At 50.3% G+C, this 21,294-nt stretch overlaps 1 protein-coding gene across 3 annotated transcripts in view; it reads left to right on the forward strand.

Annotated features, from left to right (window-relative positions):
* The first annotated feature begins 277 nt into the window (after positions 1 to 277).
* DNAH9 (dynein axonemal heavy chain 9) overlaps positions 278 to 21,294 on the forward strand; it is a 147,275-nt gene continuing 126,258 nt past the window's right edge. The window contains exons 1-15 of one of the 3 annotated variants that reach the window (XM_074555240.1): positions 278 to 955; positions 3,076 to 3,272; positions 3,884 to 4,042; positions 5,276 to 5,406; positions 6,642 to 6,853; positions 8,056 to 8,289; positions 9,777 to 9,944; positions 10,989 to 11,105; positions 12,156 to 12,306; positions 13,426 to 13,540; positions 14,879 to 14,947; positions 16,461 to 16,587; positions 17,676 to 17,931; positions 18,901 to 19,142; positions 20,194 to 20,329. In XM_074555240.1, the coding sequence (XP_074411341.1) occupies positions 290 to 955; positions 3,076 to 3,272; positions 3,884 to 4,042; positions 5,276 to 5,406; positions 6,642 to 6,853; positions 8,056 to 8,289; positions 9,777 to 9,944; positions 10,989 to 11,105; positions 12,156 to 12,306; positions 13,426 to 13,540; positions 14,879 to 14,947; positions 16,461 to 16,587; positions 17,676 to 17,931; positions 18,901 to 19,142; positions 20,194 to 20,329 (2,980 nt within the window). In that variant the 5' untranslated portion in view covers positions 278 to 289. Of the gene's footprint in view, positions 956 to 3,075; positions 3,273 to 3,883; positions 4,043 to 5,275; positions 5,407 to 6,641; positions 6,854 to 8,055; positions 8,290 to 9,776; positions 9,945 to 10,988; positions 11,106 to 12,155; positions 12,307 to 13,425; positions 13,541 to 14,878; positions 14,948 to 16,460; positions 16,588 to 17,675; positions 17,932 to 18,900; positions 19,143 to 20,193; positions 20,330 to 21,294 lie in introns of those variants that run through there. The other 2 variants (XM_074555241.1, XM_074555242.1) reach the window with 2 other exon arrangements.

Below are 21,294 nucleotides of genomic sequence, written 5' to 3' on the forward strand. Positions count from 1 at the left end.
TGATGCTTGTCTAAAGCAGAGACTGGAGAATTGACACATCTGTGTCCTCCAGAAAAGAACTGCTGGGCTTTAATGAATAGCAGGGGACTGGGGAAAACCAAAATGTTCCTGTCACTGGACAGGTGGAGGTAGGAGCAGGCTGAGGTGCCCAGGAGAGAGAACCTGGCTGGGGTGACACGAGCAGCTCTGGGACTGCACAGAATCCGTATGCAGCTTTCCAGGGAATTTCCAAACAGAAGGATCTTCTGTTTGGAAAATAGTGAACTGCTTTTCACGGAAGAGGGTGTTAATGATGTGGAAATGCAGCGGGCACACAAGTTTCAGCTTCAGGTGGTTGCTACAGGTGCCGGTGTCAGGAAAAAAATTCCCGCGCAGCGAGCCGGGCTGGAAAACTGCTGGAGCTGCCGAGCGCTGCCGGGATGAGCGAAACGGGCCCGGAGCAGCCGGAGGGAGGCGGCAGCGCTGGGACCGCCCTCGCATCCCGGCGGGGCACGGCAGCGGCTCCCGGGAGTCCCCCGGGCAACGGCGGCGGCTGCTCGCAAACAAAGCACTGCGGAGCCGGGGGATGGAGAGCGAGGGGGATCCCGGCTTAGCGGGGGAGGGCTCCCCGGAGGGTTCCCCGGAGGATGCCCGGGATGATGCCCCGGAGGAGCAGCGCCTGGCCCGGTGCGCGGCGCGGGCGCTGGCGCTGCCCCCGGAGCGCTGCCGGCGCTGGGCGGCGGATCCGGCGCTCCGCGGTTTCGTGCGGGGCGCGGCGGGGCCGGCGGCGCTGCTGGCCTGGCGGGGCCCGGGCGGGGAGCTGGGAATGTGCCCCGGGCCGCCCCCGCCGCCCCCCAGCGCCACCAAAGCGCTGTTCTTCCTGCGGCCGCCCGCAGCCGGGCCCGGCCCCGCGGAGCTGCTGTGCGGGGACCTGCCCGCCGAGCCCCTGCCGCACTTCGCTGCGCTGGTGGAGGAGGTAAGGCGGGGGGGAAAGTGGTGCTGGGGGCTGTAGAGCCCAATGGAACCTCCTAAATCATGAGCCGTGGAGGCTCTGGGTGTCTGGTAGAGTCCTCCACAGTCGTAGGATAGGCTCCTGAGAATGGAGTTGTGCGAGGGTTGTCTCGGGGGGCGATTTGGGCTGTTCAGTGGAAGGGTCAGGAAGTGGTTTAGTCAAAAATGTCAGCTTTGGGAGTTGGAGATGAGGGTTAGAATCCTTTCTTCCTGATAGGATGGTGGAGTAACTCCTAAGAAGGGATTTAGTCTTCAATCTTCGGCTTACAAGACCAGTGTTTTTATAAACTATTAATTAGAAGAGAAGCTGTGCTTGTCCCATCCTTGGAAGTGTTCAAGGCGAGGGTGCAACTTCAAGGCTTGGAGCAAACTGGGATAGCAGAAGGTGTCCCTGCCCATGGCAGGGGGTGGAATGTGATGAACTTATACATCCCCCCCAGCCCAAACCATTCTGTGATTCTGGGATAGTTTGTGCTGTGTAGCACATCTCACACACAGCTGGTCCAAGCCCTGCTCCAGCCAGGCCACCCAGAGCCCAGGGCCATGTCCAGGTGACTTTTCAGTATCCCTGCCCAGGGAGACTCCTGTGCCAGCCCTCAGTCACCCTCAGGAAAGGGCTTTTCCTGCTGTTCAGAAGAGCCTCCTGCATTTGAGTGCCTTGTTACTTCAGGTGGGCCAATGTTTTCCCAAAGGGATCTTCAAGAGGTTCCATCAGGGGCCCAGTTGTCATTTTAATAATCCAAAAGAATACATACAAGCAGCTGATGTGACTGGTTATGGCATTACCTTTATCAGCAGTCTGTGTGATTTGAGTAATGGATACAAACCCTGCTACTATTGCAGCTGGAGATGTTGAAGGTGAGTTCTGTGTGCCCTGGGGTTGTTCCTCCTTCCCGTGGCTCCCTGGACATGGTGGTTGCTCCTGCTGCTCCTCTTTGCTTGGGATGCAAAGAACTTTCAGCCCTCTGGAGTGGCACCCTGGTTGTTCCTTTAGTATTCTGTGTCTGTTTGTAGCTGGTTTTGTGCCTTTATCCTCCCCCAAGTCTGGCCACACAAAGGCTGCTCATCACCGGGGTAACCTGGCTCTGATCCCAGCAGAAGGTGACAGGCACTGCTGCTATCCCAGCACAAGAGAGCCAGAGGCAGCTCAGCTCCAGGCAAGCCTAGCCCAGAGCATGTTCAGGGGGCTGCAGTTTTGGGAAATAACCTAAAATGTGGCTCTGCTGTAGATGCCAGGAGGTACCAGAGGACCTTTCCTCTGCTTATGAGGGTGGCTGTGCAGAGACAGCCCCTGGCCTTCATCATCACCTGCAGGGAGCTGCTTGGGACAGGGGTCAATGAGGGTCTGCAGGTGTGATGGTGCTCACAGGTGTCCCAGGATGAGGGAAGAGATGAGGATCTGACTCCATTTTTCAGAAGGCTGATTTATTATTTTATTATATATATTATTAAATATATATAATAAAATAATTATTATATATTATATATTATGTATATATTATTAAAACTTTACTAAAAGAAGAAAGGATTTCATCAGAAGGCTAGCAAGCAAAGGAAAAAGAATGAAATGATAACAAAAACCTGTGTCTGACCAGAGTCTGATACAGCTGGGCTGTGATTGGCCATTATTTAGAAACAATCACAGATGTACCTGTTGCATTCCACAGCAGCAGACAATCATTGTTTATATTTTGTTCCTGAGGCCTCTCAGATTTTCAGGGGGAAAAATCCTAGCAAAAGGATTTTTCAGAAAATATCATGGCTACATCCAGGCTTGCCTAGGACCTCAGAGCCTGGTGGCCAGTCCATCCATAGTGCCTTTTGTCATAGAATTATCAAATCACAGCATGTTTTGTGTTGGAAAAGACCTCAAAGCCCATCCAGTGCCACCCCTGCCATGGCAGGACACCTTTCACTGTCCCAGGCTGCTCCAAGTCCTGTCCAACCTGGCCTTGGGCACTGCCAGCCACAGCTTCTCTGTGCCATGGCCTCCCCAGCCTCACAGGGAGCAATTTCTTCCTAAATCAAACCTACATCTGCCCTCCTTCAGCTCTTCCCCCTGCTCTCCCATGGCTCCTGCTGCAGGTGATTGTGCCCATCCTGACGAACCGGAGGAACCATCAGGGCTGGCCACGAGTGGTGTCACAGGACATCATCCATCACGTGCACAGCCTGAAAAACACTGTCTTCAAGGTTGTTGGCCAGGTGAAGGGCAAGACCTTGCTGCCTCTTCCAGCTGCCTCGGAGGGAATCGAGAACATTGATCCTAAAAGTGAGAAATTGTGAGTGCCAGCCCTTGCTCTCCACTGGGTTTTCCTCTGCTGCTGCATGTGCTGCACCTTTGTGGATCCTCCCTGTCTGACATGGGGACTCTTCTTGCTCCCTGTCCTCTGCAGCTCGTCAGGCTGCCAAGGAGGGGTATTTTGTTCTGTCTTTGGGGACTGTGCAATGATAGAAGCAGGAAAAGCTCAGGAGGTGGAGGGGGATGAGGGCATGCAGAGAAGCTATGAACTGCTGGGATCACTGAGGGAAAACTCCAAACTCTGCAGTCAGGTTGCTCCAAGCCCTGTCCAACCTGGCCTTGGGCACTGCCAGGGATCCAGGATCAGCCCCAGCTGCTCTGGGCACCCTGTGCTGGTGTCTCCTCACCCTCCCAGGGAACAATTCCTTCATCATATCTAATTGAAACCTCCTCTCTTTCAGTTTAAAACCATCCCTCCTTATCTTGTCTCTAACTGCCCTTCTAAATATTCTCCCTCGTGAACTTTGTTTTTGTGGTATTGAAACATGAATCTGGGTTGTACCTGCAAAATCCAGCCACCCATTGAGGTGGACCCAACTGAGCAATGCACAAGTGGAAAGCCAAGTGACCCTGGTGCTCTGTTTCCTGCAGCTTGGAGCTGATCAGTAAACCCCTTGTGCATGCCACCGAGTCAGCCATCATCGAGTGGAGCCAGCAGATCCAGAGAGTGCTGAGGAAGGAGTCCTCAGAGCCCCTCCTGCAAGGCACCAACCCCACCCCGAAGGTGGAGCTGCAGTTCTGGAGGAGCAGGTGCTGGGGATGCTTTGGGTGCAGGGGGTGCTGCTGCTCTGAGCCAGGAGCAGCTGCTCCAGGTCATGTCGAGTCCTGAACCCAAAATATTGCTAAAATCACGATGATCTCTGAGTGTGAGGGTGGCTGAGCAGTTGGCTCAGTTTGGCTTGGCCCAGCCACAGTTCAGGGGATTTAGCTGGAAATGGTGTTTGGTTGTCTCCAGACAGCCAGGACACAGCTTTGAGCCAACTGGCCAAGGAAACAAAACAATCTCCAGCAGAATCTAATTGACAAATCACTTCAGATAAACAATCTTCTGAACACATTCCACATGTGCAAAACAGCAGGAGCAGCAAGTAGAGATAAGAATTGTTTTTCTCTTCTTCTCTCTGTGCTTCTCTAAGAAAAAACCCTGACAAAGACAATTATGTCTCTCTATTCAGAGCATGTGAATGGCACAATGGGCCATCACTGGGCACTCTCCATGCTGTCAGCTGGGGGTGCCACAGGGGGGTCAGATGAGCCAGGGAGTGGAATTTCAGCTGCCCTTTGTGCTGTGCTGGCTCAGGATGGCTGGAGACAGAGCCCTGCCCATGCAGAGCTGTCAGCAGTGGCTGCAGGAACAGCACCTGGCTCCTTCTGGCACTGCCCTCACCTGAGCCTGGCACCAGCTCTGTCCTCCAGGGCTGGCCCCATCTCCTGCCAGCTCATTTCAGACTTAAACATGGGCTTTTAAGTTCTAAAACTAAATGTTTCCTAAAGTGAGGAATGTTTCCTTTCTGGGTGAGATCTGTTTGCACTGCAGCCTGCGCAGAAAAGCCTCCCAGTGGCTGCAGGATTTCACCACTTCCCTCTCTCCAGTCACAGCCTTGTTCTTCTTACATCCTCTGTACTTTCCTGTGCTGGAGCTCTTTGCTCATGCAGGTACATCTGCTGCTTTCCAGAGGTGTGAGGGCTTCAGGAAAACTGCTTGGAAAAATTCTTGTGTGTCGTCCAAAAAAACCCAAAATCTAAAACAAACATGACCCCTCCCTCTAGATTTCTTATTCTTCAAAGGGTTTTTTTCCTCACATAAAAATAAGTTCAGGACTCTCACTATTAGGGGATCTCAGTTCCAAACCCTGCTGTACCTCTAACTTCCCAGTTCTACACAGTCTGTGCCCCTGTGTAACTGCAGAAAATCCTGAGCTGGGGCTTTGGGGCACAGCTGGGGCTGCCCCAGCCGGGCTGGTGACGTGTCCTGTGCTGCAGGTGTGCTGACCTGGAGGGCATTCACAGACAGCTGACGTCCAGGAGGGTCAGCAACATGCTGGAGGTGCTGGAGAGAGTGCAGAGCATCTACGTGCCAGCCTTCCAAAGCATGCTCGGGGATGTGGAGGCAGGTGAGAGCCTGGGGCAGCTCTGCCAGGTGCTGATTTCTGTCCTCTGCCATAGCCTGGGGTGCCAGGGCACTGTGCCCTCCCTGCTGGGGGACAGGGGGGCTTTGTGGGAGGGAGATGCTGATAGGGAGAGTTTCTCCTTCTTAGTCCTGAGCTTTGGGGTTATTTCCATGTGCACTTCTGAAAAGGCTGAGGCGATTGGGGTTGCTCAGTCCAGAGAAGAGAAGTCTCTGGAGTGTTCTTATTCTGGTCTTCCAGTGCCTAAAGGGGCTCCAGGAGAGCTGGAGGTGGATTTTTACAAGGGTTGGCAGTGACAGGACAAAGGCAAATGGCTTCATGCTGTCAGAGGTTAGATTAGATGCTAGGAAGAAACTAGGAAGAAATCCTGCCATTAGGAAGAAATCCTTCCCTGGCAGGGTGGGCAGGCCCTGGCACAGGTGCCCAGAGTAGCTGGGGCTGCCCCTGGATCCCCTGGCAGTGCCCAAGGCCAGGTTGGACAGGGCTGGGGGCACCTGGGACAGTGGGAAGTATAACAGGATGTGCTTCAAGGTCCCTTCCAGCCCAAACTATTCCATAGTTCTATGATTAGATGATGATGATGCTTCTCTTCATGTAGTCTACAGGTTTAGTTGCACAATGATGTCCTGGCTTTATTAAATTTCATTAATTTAATAAAAATTAATTAATTGTTAACTCTGAGGTAGTTCTTCAGGGTCCAGACACACAGCTCTTTGTGCCAGCACCACCCAGCTCCTCACCAGGACTGTGTGCTCCCCGCTCCTGCAGTGTTGGGACAGTCTATCTATCTAATCTATCTATCTATCAATCTACATCGATCTATCTACATCTATCTACATTTATTTATATATATGTATCTATACATATATATCTATTCACAAGCATATATTTTTATATATATTTATATATTTTTTATATATTTTTATATATTTATATTATATAAATATATTATATTTATATATACACATATACAAACATATATATTTGTATACATATATATTTATATATACACATATATATGCACACATATATAAATACATATATTCACATATATATACACCTATATATGTATATATATGTGTGTGTATGTGTGTATATATATGTGTATATATAAATATATAGGTTTGTGTATATATATGTGTATATATATAAAGATATATGTTTGTATATATATATACCCCCCACAGCTCTTCTCACCCCTTCTGCCCTTCCTCCCCCAGCTCTGAGGGAAGCTCAGGACATCGACCTGCACCTGACAGCCCTGCAGCAGCCCCTGGAGCGCTTGGAGGCTGCTGAGTTCAGCAAGGTGAAGCCTCTCCTGGTGCCCCTGCTGCACGTGGTGTGCTGGATCTGGGCCAGCTGCCAGCACTACAGCGTACCCCTGAGGCTGGTGGTGCTGCTCCAGGAGATCTGCAACCTCCTCATCCAGCAGGTGTGATGTGCCTGTGGCACCTGGGCTTGACAGGGAGGGGTTTAGGGAAGATGAAACAGGAAAGCCTTATAAATATGATTGCCTGGCAAAAAGTTTTGAGAATATGGAAACTATAAGTGAGATTGAAATGGAAGCAAGCTTTGAGATCCCCCAGTTACTGAACAACTGGGAAACAATGGTGTGGCCAGTTGTAGGTAATCCCCTTTTGATGAAATGTGGTGGTGTTTGTCTTAGGACAAGGGAAGAGATGAAAATCTTGATTCTATGTTTTAGAAGGCTGATTTATTATTTTGTTATATATATGATATTAAAAGAAAATTATATAGTAAAACAATACTAAGAGAATAGAAGAAAAATTTTATCAGAAAGCTAGCAAAGAATAGAAAGGAATGATAACAAAAGCTCATAACTCTCAGAGAGTCTGAGCCTGCTGACTGATTAGCTATTAATTAGAAACAACATGAGACTAATCAAAGATGCACCTGTTGCATTCCACAGCAGCAGATAATTCTTGTTTTTCTTTTCCTCTGAGGCTTCTCAGCTTCTCAGAAGAAAAATCTTAGCAAAATGATTTTTCTGAAAATATCATAGTAGCAATGAAATAACACCCTCTGCTTGCAGGCAGGTCCAAGGGTCAGAGCAGACCCTACAGCTTGGCAGAAGGGGCCCAGAGTAGTTTTTAGGGTTTAAAATGTAACATAATATGGTGATGTTATGATTCTTATAGGCTGTATGTAAATGCTATAGGATTTGTATATTGTACTGGATTGGTTAGTGAAAATAAGAATACGCAGTACAGAAGAAGATTTATGGTATCGTAACGGGAACCTCACTCTCTTTTACTCTAACTCTCATCCTCTTTTACATTTTCTCTCTCTTCCTCTTTACCACACTCTTGTCTTCTCTCTCTTTCCCACTCTCTTTTCTTCTCTTTACTGCTCTGAGCTGGGGCTGGCAGCTCCCAGCAGGGCCCTGCACTTGGCCCTTTGCAATAAACCACAAGTTTCAAGCCCTGGCTTCAGAGATCTCTGGTCTCTGTCCATCCTGACCATCCTACCCCTGTTGCTCCTACAGGAATTCTCTTCTCTCTTCCTTTCCCCTGTGCTTCCTTCCAAAGAGATTCTGATTGAGAGGAAGGGTCAGAGCTGTTCAGTTTGCTGTGGCAGCAAAGGGACGTCTCTGGTGTGATTTGGCTCTTCCAGGCTGTGGTGTACCTGTCCCCAGAAGATCTGCTGAAGGGAGAGGTGGAGGAGAGCCTGGGCAAGGTGCAAACAGTGTCTGACGTCCTGAGTGCCTTCAAAGGGGCGCTGGAGGAGAGGAGGGCAAACCTGCAGGTGTACTATGAGCCAGGCCAGCAAGTGAGGAGCTGGGACTTCCCCTCCAGGCTGGTGTTTGCAAGGCTGGACAGCTTCCTGCAGAGGCTGCACATGGTGAAGGTGAGAGGTCCTGCAGCCACGAGCTACCTGGCTGGCACCTTCCCTCCCTGGTGCCAGGGGATCACTCTGTGCCCTCTGATCCCCTTGACATCAAGGCCAGGACTTGTTTGCCTGCTCAGTGCCTGTGTCAGGTTTGCTGCTGTGTCCTTCTGGTGGCTGTGTCAGTGCTCCCAAGGGTCCTCTGAGACTGCTGTTCCTGTTGGGACAAGGGGATGGGGGTCATGGGGCTGTGGTTTGCATGGATGGGAATAAACCAGGAGGAGCTCTGAGGCTTCCTGGGGCATTCAGGGACACTCTGGAGCATCTCCTGACTTGGACAGGGGGTCTAGGGCTGGAACAGGGCCTGGGGAGGAGCAGGGACACATTCCACATCCCTCACCAGGGCATCCCTTCCCATCCCAGTGTGTGCCCAGCTGTGGAGTGTCCCTGTTTGCTGTGGTTGTGAGATAGGGCAGGGACAGGGGGTGTTGTGAGTGCCATCATCCCCCAGCATGGCTGAGGCTCTGTGAGTGCCTGTTACACAGCGTGTAGCTGTTACACAGTGTGTAGCTGTCACACAAACACTGTGCTCACCTGTGAGCTCTCCTGTGGGTACCAGCTCACTGCAGCTGCTGGGAACACTGTTAGTGTTCAGGAACACATAATCACAAAATTATTATATGCAGGTGCTTTATTGAAGAGCTCTGCGTGTCAGAGAACACAAACCCAAATCTGACCTGACATGGTTTCAGACCGAACATGTTTTATATTATCATTACATAACTTACATATTAATTATTAAACTTACATTGTTCTATTGCATACATTGATTTCATCCAAGCATGGATTTCTCATGATCCCCTCAAAGGCTTAACATAGTTTCTCATGATCCTTTAAACAATAATTATATCTAATCACATCTCACAGTTATATCATTTATCATATACTGACTACACAGGTGCAGTTTCACATGATCTAGCAAATACAAGGCCTAACATCTCCCAGGGCCTACCTTTAACATTTTCCCAGGGCCTACTAAGCCCAAATTTATTTCCAACTCCCTGAATTTTCTGTGGTTTTAAAATCTTTTACTATCAACAAACTCAAAAGTTTTTGGATGGGCTGTTTCCAGCTGGGGGGCCAGATGGACACTGCACAGGCTGCTTGTGCCTATGCAAGGCAGGGTCTCTGGGTTGCTTTTCTCCTTCTCTCATTCCCTGCACTGGAACAGAAGGTTTTACTGGTTTAACCACACTGTGTAACTCTGCTCCTTCCTTAAGGAGCTATGTTGAAAAGCACAGTGGATGGCATCTGTTTTAAAATCACTTGGTTGTAGAATCACAGGGTGGTTTGGGTTGAAAGGGAAGGTTGGAAGGGGGACCCCAGAGATCATCCTGATCCCATCCTGAGCACCCTCAGGGTAACACAGGAGCAAACATGGCTCTGTGCTGTGCTAACTTGTCATGTGCTTGAGGCTGAAGCTGTGTGTGCCTCCTCTGGCTCTGCAGGGCCTCCTGAGCACAGCCCTGGACCTGGCCCAATTGGAGAAGATTGAGTTTGGGGGCATGAGAGGGAAGGCCCTGGGCCAGCAGGTGCTGGCCATGCACGAGGAGTTCCAGGAGTGCTACCAGGTGTTCTCAGAGCGAGCCTACGACTGCCTGGACCTGGCCAACGTGGTAGGTGGGGCCCCTGTGGGGATGGCAGCAGCTCATCCTCCTCTCCAGGGAACAGCTCCCTCTGCAGCAGAGCCTGGCTCCTCCTTCCAGCTCCTGTCTCCCTTTGTGGGGCTCTGATCTGTCCCTGTAGGGGACTGGAAGCTGCTAGCCTTCTCTGCAGGCACTTGGCAGTTCTGGCAGCTTCATATCTCAGAATCACACTATGAACCAGGCTGGAACAGACGTTTGAGGGCATTGAGTCCAAATTGTGCCCCGACACTCCTCATCAACTAAACCATGGCACTGAGTGTCACATCCCTGCTCTTTTTAACATGTCAGTGACTTCCCCACCTCCTTGGGCAGATGATTCCAGTGCCCAATCACTCTTCCAGTGAAGAATTTTTTTCTGATGTCTAACCTAAAGCTCCCCTGGCACAGCTGAAGTCCAGCATACTTTGCTGGTTTAGTGATTTTGAGGTGCTGTGGGTTTTTGGCGTGGTGGCATGGTCTTCATGCCATCTTCAGGGTCAGAGAGTGTGGAGACACCTCCTCTCTTGCCTCCAGCTGAAGTAGTTAGCTGTTGTTGGATTTTGGGTCCAACCTGGGGGGCCCTGAGCTCAGCCATGGGATGGGACAGAAGTGTCCTTGACTGTGGAGGAGTGTTTAAATTCCTGGTGAATAAGATTATACATCCATTCAGATTATACATACATTCATTCTTTGCTCTGCTTTATGAGAGTGTGTTTTACTTCAGATTGTTTCTCCCCACAAACACACAATCCCATTTTAAAAGCCATGACAGATGCTGCTTTTCATCTTCACTTGGACAGCAACTGTTAAGAGACTCAGTTACCTCTGGACCTGTTAGGCAGGAGCCAAATGCAAGTGTCCCTTGCTGCTCCACAGCACAGCTGATTCTGGAAGCATTTCTGGCTCTAAACTACATATATATTCCTGAATCTGTTCCTGGTGAATAAGGAGGGCAAACAGCTCTGGGCAGGGAGGTGACAGGTACCTCCCCAGTGCCCTCTCCCAGCCCAGGACCTGCTGCTGCCCTTCCCACAGGAATTTGAGCAGGATGCCCTGGAATTCCAGCAGAAGGTGCAGGACATTGACCGGCGGCTGGGCACTGTGTTCGGCCAGGCCTTCAGCGACGCCCCGGGCATGGAGCACATCTTCAAGGTCTGTCTGTCTGTCTGTGCCTCCCCTCCCTCCCTGGGAGTCCCATTGAGAGCCCAGACAGGGCTGCAGCTGCAGGCTGTGCCCATGGGATGGACAAGGGGACAGTGACATTGGGATGGATTGGGGACAGTGACACTGGGTTGGATTGGGTTGGACTTGGGCAGGGATGCTCTGCCCTGTGGGTCCCTCTTGAGCCCTGGAGCTGGGGGTGTCCCTGCTCCTCACCTCTTGACACAAACAGAAGAGTTTGCTTAGGCTGGGGAAGAGCAGTGAGAGAAATGATTCAAGTCAGGATTTTGGATGGCAAGAGTGGCACTGGTGTCCCTGGGAGCTGGAGGAAAGGCTGCTCTGAGTTCCAAGGCCAGGTTGGACAGGACTTGGAGCACCCTGGTCTAGTGGAGGTGTCCCTGCCCATGGCAGGGTGGAATGAGCTGGCCTTTAAGGTCCCTTCTAACCCAAACCATTCTGTGATTCTCTGATTTCCTGGTGAAAGCTGCTGTTCAAACCAGGTGATTGTTGTTAATATCAATTTGTTAATACATGGATGAATTTCAACCCTGAAAATTGAGGTTTTCTAGAAATGAAGGGTCTTTGTTTTCCAGTGAATCTATCCTGCAGAGAAAGTAAATGGTATTGTCTGAAAAAAAATAATCAGAATAATTGTAAAAATTACTATAGAGAGTGGTAAGTGATAGCATTTATCTTTGAGTTGTTTTGGGTTTTTTTTTAAATAGAAAATTTTGAAGAATGATAATTGGAATATGGTTTACCCACAGAGAAGACCTGAGCTTTCTGTAACAAAGACATCCTTTGTGGTATGGTTTAGTGGTGGGATCAGTCAAAGGTGATCTTGGAGCTCTTTTCAAACCTTAATGACTCCATGAAAGGCAGGAACTACTTGGGAAAGTGGGGGGGAAAACCTTCCCTTTGACAAATGTCCATCAGTGCAGACCTCTGAGTTACTGAGGAGCTGCATCAGTGAGGAAAATCCCAGTGGAGGATTTTGGAGTGTGATTTTTCCTGTTCTTTCCCTGCTCCTTCCCTGCACAGCTGCTGGCCATGTTCCGGAACCTTCTGGAGCGCCCTGGGGTTGCTGCAGTTGCTGCTGACAAGATCCCTGTCCTGTTCAGCATGTTCAGCTCTGCCCTGGACCAGGCCAGGCTCACCTACAGCAGGCACACCCAGGCAGGGCTGCAGCTCGGTGGGTGCCTGTCAGGAGGAAAATGGATTTTACAGGAAACTGCATTTAGGCTCATTTAGATGGGGGGAAATAATTTGCTTTTGTTAAGGACACCAGAACTTCTCAAGTTGCAAAGGATTTCAGCTTTCCTGGTGGGAAGTGCCTGGGAATGCCCTGTTGGTGGCATTAAAGCAATGCCAATGTCCTTGTTTGAAATGTACTTGGGTGATGTGTGGGTAGTGGTGGAAATGGAAAGGGGAGGTTGGAATTTAGGGTTTGTTCAGCCTTTCCCAGGTTTATTATTCCCTGGGAATGCTGGCACAGAAGGGAATAGGTAAATTCTTGTCAGGAAGACTGTTCTGGAAGCAGAGAAGTTGCAGGAGAGGCAGCACTGATGGAACCAGTGCAGGTTAACAAGGGGAATGGGGAGATTTGTGGAGGACAAGTTCAGCATTTGCTGTGACTTTGGTGAGCTCGGTTCTGTGGCTCTGCGATGGGATGGTCACAGACAGCTCCCAGCCAGAAATCCCTTCCTCAGTGTCCATGGGAAGAAGAGAATTCACCTCAGTCTGGTTCCAGAACGTGCCAGGCTTCTCCTCTGATCCCTTATTGCAAATCTACAGGGGGGGTTGTAGGTCACAGAGTGTGACAGTGTTCACAGGGGTCTGAGGATGAGGGAAGAGATGAGGATCTGACTCCATGTTTCAGAAGGCTGATTTATTATTTTATGATATATATTATGTTAAAACTATACTAAAAGAATAGAAGAAAGGATTTCCTCAGAAGGCCAGCTAAGAATAGAATAAGAAGGAATGATAACAAAGGTTTGTGGCTCAGGCTCTCTGTCTGGGCTTTGATTGGCCATTAATTAGAAACATCCAAGATGGGCCAATCAAAGACCCACCTGCTGCATTCCACAGCAGCAGATAATCAATGTTTTGCTCTTGAGACCTCTCAGCTTCTCAGGAGGAAAAATCCTAAGGAAAGGATTTTCCATAAAATGTCTGTGACAGCAGACCTCCATGAAGTGACAGAGGCTGGATTTCAGGAGGGAGCCTGGAGCCAGGGCAGTTCTGTAACGCTGTGGGTGGATGCTGTGGGGTTCAGGGCTGATGGAATCTGTTCCCCTGTGCCCTGCAGGGTTCCCCCCCCTGCACAAGAACGCCCCTCCCGTGGCCGGAGCACTGGGCTGGGCACGGGAGCTGCACGCGCGGATCCAGCAGCCCTTGGAGCACCTCAGGCACGTCCCAGGGCTGTGAGTGTCTGCTCCAGATGGGCTGGGACCATCTGGAAACCTCTCTCTGGGGGTTCTCTCTATGTTGAATGCTATCCAATGGCTGTTGTCATTATAGTGCAAGAGTTCTGTTGTCATTACATTGCAAAGGTTCCATATTGCCAGTTTTGTACCTCCCTCATGTTTCTTGTAGGCAGCTCCTCTGAGCACTGACTCTTCCTTGTCCTCACAGCAGCCGACTGACTCCAGTTCCCCCTCAACCAACCAATCCACTCTTTTGTAACACTCTTCTTATTGGCTACAGCTGTAGCCTGTTAAATCAGACCTGTTCCTAATCATTAATAATTAACCCGGCTGCAACTTTTTAGGGGGTAAGATTACTTGCTATACTACCTTTATTTACTTATATTCTATGCCCTTACAAATGGCTGCAGCTGAAGCAGTCCTTAGTGAGGAAGTGAGAAGTGAAGAGGTGCCCTGGAGCCATTCACTTCCCTGCCATCTTGGTTTTTTGAAGAAGTTTTTTAATTGCATTTGTTATTAAGTGATTGAGAGGCACTGTGGGACAGTAGATAGGCTTCTCAGCTTTTAACAGAGCCCTAGGTTGTAATTAAAATAGATATTGCAACCTTTCCCACTGTAATTCCTCCAGGACCCAGTTGGGAGCAGCCCAGTTCTTTGGTGATAACTTTCTCAGAATTAAACAAAGGAACAGTCACCCAAGATCAAGAAAACAAACAGGGCTAGAATTCTCATGGTCCCTGCTGCATTTAGCATTGATTTTACCCCTCTGTGTAGAGCAGTTAAAGACAAGTCCTTCAGCAGGATGGTGTGAGGCTCTTTCCCATGTGGAAATTGAGGGGGAGAAAGGATTGAAAAGGAAAAATGAAGATATGTGTATATATAGATTTATATTATATATATTTACTGTATAGTATGTTACTGCATATATTTTATTTTTTTTCTATACATTATATAGAAATGCATTTTATACATTTTATAAACAGCCATTCTCACAGCTGTGACCTGCATTTAGTGGAGCACAACTGTGACAGAAAACTGCCAAGGGTAAAATGTTCAAAAGTGATGTTTGGTAACATTACAGTGATTTTTCCAGCAGCCCTGGCTCCTTCTCCCATCTTAGCTGCTTCTCCCCATTTTACAGCAGGGAAACACCTGAGAGAGAGCCCAGGGGTCTGGGCTGCCTTGGGCAGGAGTGGATTTGGGGTGAAATCCAGGATTTGGGGTGAAATCCAGGCAGACTGTGCCTGTGGACTGTGGGGCACCTTGGGAAGGGGGAAATGCAGATTCCAGCCCCCAGGACTGAAGGTGATGAACCTCTGTCTGTTGTGCTGGCAGGAACTTGGACTCTGCCCGTGGAAGACTGGTGATGCAGAAATATGAAGAGATGATCCAGCTGCTCGACAGGTACAGGGGCTCAGGCAGGGCAGTAGCTCAGGGAAGCTTCCCCTCCCCTGAGCCACCTGCCAGAACATTTGGCAGCCCAGGGCTTGGCAATGTCCCTCTCTAAGCCCAAGGGAATTGCCTGCCTGGAGAGGAGGGGGGAGCTGGCACTGGGTGCCTCAGGTTTGCTGGGATGGCTTCAAGTGAGAATCCTGCAGGGGGAACAGGGGCTCTGCAGCCCAGCAGGAGCTTCAGAAGGAGATGCTGTGGGGTGGAGGAACGGCTCTGGTGGAAAGGCTGGGCTGGGAGAAGTCTCTGTTCTCTCCCTGGCTGTGTTTGCAGTGGCTGCAATGTGGATATTCCACAGTTGGAGCTGGGGGTGACTGTCCAGGACTTGGCATCTCAGCATTTGATGTTTCACCTGATTGCTCTGGGCTGTCCCTTGAGAGGAACCCCTTCCCCAAGAAGGGGATCTGTGACCGTGTTCACAGGGGTCCAAGGATGAGGGAAGAGACAAGGATTTGACTCCATGTTTCAGAAGGCTGATTTATTATTTTATGATGTATATTACATTAAAACTATGCTAAAAGAATAGAAAAAAGGATTTAATCAGAAGGCTGGCTAAGAATAGAAAAAGAATGAATGATAACAAAAGCTTGTGGCTCAGACTCTTGGTCTGGGCCAGCTGACTGTGATTGGCCATTAATTAAAAACGTGCATGAGACCAACCACAGATGCACCTGTTGCATTCCACAGCAGCAGATAACTACTGTTTACATTTTGTTCCTGAGGCCTCTCAGCTTTTCAGGAGGAAAAAATCCTAAAGAAAAGATTTTTCACAAAAGATGTCTGTGACCTGGATCCCTGCAGGTCCTGCTCCCCGTGCACACTGGAGGGAGCTGGGATGAGCAGAGCCCACCCTGGGCTGCTGCAGGGTGGGTGGAGAGAACCCTGTTCCCATCACCAGAGCAAGACTGGGGGGTTCAGCAGAGCCTTCCAGAGAGGAGCAGCCCCACAGGTGGTGTGGGGTGAGCACCTCGAGGTGCTGTGTCCTGGGTGCTCAGGTGACAAGGTCATTCAGAGCAGACTTTGTCACTGGGGAGGGGCTGTCCATGCCCTGTGAGATGCCAGGAGCCCTCCTCTGCCCTCTATGCTCCCATGCCAGAGTGCCGTGGCCTCACCCAGCCAAGTGAGCTCAGCTTCAGCCTCTCCAGCATCCCTGGGGCTTCAGGAACCTGCCCTGCTCAGACCTTGGAAACCTCCAGCTGCTGATACATCACATCAGGCTAAATGCTTTGGAAAGTCCATCTCCAAATCTGAATTCTATGTTAAAACTGGTGCTTGAGAGAGCTGTGCCCACCTGACTTGATGCTGCCACTGTTCTTTTGGGTGTTTGCCTTGTTGTTGAGGTGGCATGGGTGGGTTTTGAAGATTCCTTCACTTTCTTCAGTCCTCAGAATGGACTTAGCTTCCCCTCAGTTACAGCTGCACCCTCTGGTCTGGTAACTGTGTGGTGCAAGTTTCTCTCTTCTGGCAGGTACCAGGAGAAGCTGTATTTGGACTGGTCCCAGACAGTGTCAGAGAAATCCCAGTACAACCTGGCCCAGCCTCTCATCCGGCGAGAGGCACAGAGCAAACTGATCAGGGTCAATTTTGATCCCCAGGTAAGAGCTGCTGCCCCTCCAGCCTCCCAGCACATGTCCCCAAGATGTGGGGGACACCTGGGGGGGGTCTCTGTGCTCTGTGGAGCCCCTCCCATGGGGGTAACAAGGCTCTACCATAGATCTGCTCTGTAATACCAGCATTGAGTTTAAGCAGAGCAAATTCTGGTTTAAGGCAGTGGTAGAAGTCCCTCAGGAGCCAGAGGTGTGACAGCATGTCCACACTATACTGCTTGATACTGGTGTGGGGAGTGATGGAACATCATCTAGAGACACACATTCATGTTGTGTGTACCTGAAACCTGAGCTTCAAAGGGTGTGAAAAGCCCAGGGAAGGTTTGTTTTGTGACTCCAGAAATCTTTGATGGCACCAGAGTGGGTTTGAGGCCATGGTGCTATTTTTAAATTATTTTTTATACCAATCGGCCCAGCAAAGCAAGAGAACTGGAGCCATCTTACCTTTCACTTTTATAATGGCCAATGGCTCTCGCAGAACAGCATTGCTGGGACTTGTGATGGGGCTCAGCCTCCATCTGAGAGGGGAAGAACATGACTGGGGATGGCCGAGAGCACCAGAGGTGATGGTGGCTTTTAGAAGAGGCTGGTGGGTGCTTAACAGAGCTGGGAAGGAATCCAGAGTCAGAGATCAATGGGAAACAGACCAAGAGCTGTCCAGGCCCTTTCCAGCTTGGTGCTTTGGGAATAAACCAGCAGGACCAGCAGAAGGAGTTGGAGGGAATGCCAGGAGCTGGCAGGGCTGTGCTGACCAGCAGAAAAGGCTGGAGGGAGTTCCAGGAGCTGGGAGGGCTTAGCTGATGAGCAGAAACCCCTGTGATGGTCAGAACAGGTTGCAGGGAGTTCCAGGAGCTGGCAGGGCTGTGCTCACCAGCAGGACTAGCAGAACAGGTTGTAGGGAGTTCCAGGAGCTGGCAGGGCCATGCTGACCAGCAGGACCCACCTGTGATGCTCAGAAGGATCTGGCAGGGCTGTGTGACCAGCAGGAACACTCTGTGATGCTCAGAACAGGTTGTAGGGAGTTCCAGGAGCTGTCAGGGCCGTGCTGAGCCCAGCTCTGTGCCTTGCCTCCCCAGCTGGTGGCCGTGCTCAGGGAGGTGAGCTACCTGAGGCGCAGCGGGGCAGGAGCCATCCCCCCGGCAGCAGCTGAGCTCCATGCCTGCAAGGAATCCCTCTGGAAGCTGGTGGCCAGCCTGGAGCTGATGGCCAACAGCTACAACAAGGTCCTGAGGTCCCTGCTGGAGGTGGAACATCCTCTGGTGCAGGGGCAGCTGCAGGACATCGACGTGAGGCTGAGAGAGGCAGAAGAAACGCTGACCTGGAAGACAGAGGGTGAGCTGGCTCTGTGTGGTGTTGGTTTTCCCAGCTTTTACTGAGATGGGGCAGCTGAGAGGTGTTCTAAAAGATCTTATTTCATCATCAGTTTCAATGAATAGTGAGACAAATGTAAAACTCAACTCCATTCCATCAGAAGCCAACCAGTTTCCTGGTTACAATACTTTATAAATCTTTTTCAGCCTATTAGCTTTTGGTCCACAATGCTGCTGTTACTTCTAACACCAATCATCTCTATTTTTACCTATATTTTTACCTATATTTAACACAAATCCCCTATATTCTTACCTGTATTTTTACCTATATTACCTATATTTAACACCAATCACCTATATTTTAACTATATTTAACACCAATCACCTATATTTTTACCCCACGTCATGCTACAATGCATCTTTCACAATTCTAATTCCCTAAAATACCTGGTCCTTTTGCAAATCTACATTTTGAAACTTGTTGAAACTTTTTTCCAGTTCAATCCCTCTCTCAACAATGTCATCTCTATTCCATGGCATTATAGTATATTATAGTATATTATAGAATAGTATATTAAAAGAAGAAATTATTTCATTAGAAAGTTAGCAAGGAATGGAAAATAATGGAATTGGAATGATAATAAAATTTTGTGACTGACTAGACAGTCTGAGCCACCTGGGCTGTGATTGGTTATTAATTAGAAACAACTACATGAGACCAATCACAGATGCGCCTGTTGCATTCTACAGCAGCAGATAACCATTGTTTATATTTTGTTTCTGAGGCTTTTCAGCTTCTCAGGAGAAAGAAATCTTAACGAAGGGATTTTTCAGAAAATATCATAGCTCTGCTGCTCCAGGTGGTGAATCTCTTACCTTAAGGATGAGTGAGAAACATGTGAGACCATGGGGGAAAGGTCTGAAGGAGAGAACACCGGAGCTTGTCCCAGCAGCTCTGGAAATAGAGGCTCAACCATCTCATCTTCCCCAGGTGTCTGGGATCACATCTCCGGGGTGGTGAGTGATGTCTGTGACCTGGAGCAGAGGGTGCAGAAGGCCAAGGACAACGTTGAGGAGATCCAGAGCATCGTGCGCTCGTGGGGATCGCCCATGCTGGAGAGGAGGGACCCCAAGAGGGAGGCAGTGCTGAGCCTGGAGGAGTGCCAAGAGCACCTGGAGCGGCACTACAGCCTGGTCAGGGAGGCTGGGCACAGGATCCACTCCCTGGTGGAGGTGAGGGGGCACCTGCAGAGCTGGGGGGCTCCTCAGAGGCTCCGTGTGGTCCCTGTGGCTCTGGAAACATCCAGAGTGCTTTGCCTGAAGTGAGCTCCCTGAACACATTTGATATCCCACCCCGGGGTTAATTGGTGCTGTCTCAGGGCTGGGATGAGTTGGATTGGGGTGTGAGGCTGGCTGGGCTCCCAGCCCCGGGCAGGACCAGCAGCAGGTCCAGCCCAGGGAAGGGTCTGGCTGCAGCCCTGGCTGCTGGAGAGCCACTAGAGGGGAGTGGTGCATCGGGATTGGGATGCTGCTCCAAGGAAAGGAAAAATCCCCTCTGAGGAGTTACCTGAGAACAGAAGCTGGAGCTGACCCTTTGGTTTGAGGCTCTGTCCCTCTCTGGAGCAGGAGGTGATGCTGAGCACCCAGGGAGAAGCTGAGTGACAGGGGAGATACTGCTCTCCCAAACCTTGGTGCTTCCCAGCAGTTTTGCCAGAGCTCAGAGTCCTCTGCAGGCCAGGAGAAAGCCCAAAGCTCTGCTCCTCACCTGCCTGGAGCCAGATGTTGTGCATGTCAGGGACAGCCCCTGGCTTGGAGGAGATGGGTTATGGGCCCAGCCCTCTCCTGAGGATCATGTCTGGCCTTGGACTCTGAAGAGAAGCAGATGGGTTCATCAGGATGGTCCTTTGAGACCCCCAGTTCTCCCTGCCCCAGGGGTGCAAAACAGCCCCAAGTCCCATGGCCTCAGAGAAGAGGGAGGTAAACACGTGGAAGACCTTCTAAGGTTCTTCTGCCCTCCATTTTCACCTTGAAGTGTTCCTGGAGACCAAGCAGCCCTTGACAGGAGCAAATTGTGGCCATGCCCCAGTAGGAAGATCCACCTCAACCAGGCTGGCACTGCTGTGGTGCCCAGCATCAGCCCTTGGCTGTGGGGCAGTGATGCCTTCACAAAGTTTCAGCACCAGCACCTCCTTACCCACACTTAGTGAACCTATATTACATGCAAGGAGGATTTTTGGGCACACTCAGCCCTGCTGTGTGTGAAGGAATCTTCTTTGTGTTTCAGGAAAACCAGAGCCTCCTACGTGCAGAGCCAGCCTCTGATGCCTGGAAGGGGTATTTGGATTATGTGGATGAGATAGTTCTGGATGGATTCTTCACTGCCATTGAGTGCTCCCTGAAATACCTCCTGGAGAACACAGGTGACACCTGGCTCCTGTCCCCTGGCTGCAGGGGCTGCTCAGCCTCTCCAAGGGGACATTTCTGGTTGTGCTCCCCCATTCTCAGTGGTTGTTCTCCTCTTCCTTTCTTTGCTCTGACACTGGAGGAAAGCAGTTCTCTTTTTCCTGGCCTCTCCAAGGGGATATCTCTGGCTGTGCTCCCTCATTCTCAGTGCTTGTTCTCTTCTTCCTGGCTTTCCTTTGGCACTGGAGTGTCCAGAAGGGAAGGGTGGCTCCAGCACTGGTCATTGGATTGCTCAGGGGGACGGATGGAGGTGACTGCACTGCAAGGGTTAATGGAGAGAGACCTCTGAGGCTTCCTTCCACATCTCTGCTTGGACATCAGGCACCTCCCACCCTCCCATGCCCAAAGCAATAGGGTGGCACCATCCCTCCTCTGTGGGCAGTCTCGAGAGCCAGTTCTGCTCCTGAAAGGCACAATAAAAAACCCTCTGGAGGGCAGAGGTGAGCTGGGCTCAGGAGTGCCCAGCCCTCCTTGCTGTGCTGAGAGCAGCTTGTGTGCAGCTGAAGCACATCCCCAGGAACGCTTCCCTTCTGGATGTGAGGCACAATGAGCTGGAGAATTGCAGGCAGTTCTTCACCATCTTGTTAAAAACTTGCCTAGGTTGTCACATTTGCATCTGGCTTCAGTTTCTGGTTGCTGTTTTTTTTTCATGACTTTCACCACTAAATTAAAGAGCCACTTGGTTCCTGTTGTTTTCCTCCTCTGCAAGCACTTCCATGCTGGCACTGTTCAGCTCTCAGACTCCCTCTGCATTACCTGAAGAGCTTTTCCTCCTCAGGGTGTTTTCTGCTCCTTACATCACTTGTGTCTCACCTGTTCCCCACTGGTTTTGGTGGGTACCACAGCACAGCTGGTTTGCCAACACCTCCAATGGGTTGTGCAGGCCCCAGGGAGTGTGTGTGTGCCACCACCCCTTCCTGCT

This window comes from Zonotrichia albicollis, chromosome 19, assembly GCF_047830755.1.
Source record: "Zonotrichia albicollis isolate bZonAlb1 chromosome 19, bZonAlb1.hap1, whole genome shotgun sequence".
In the NCBI taxonomy this organism is placed as follows: Eukaryota; Metazoa; Chordata; class Aves; order Passeriformes; family Passerellidae; genus Zonotrichia; species Zonotrichia albicollis.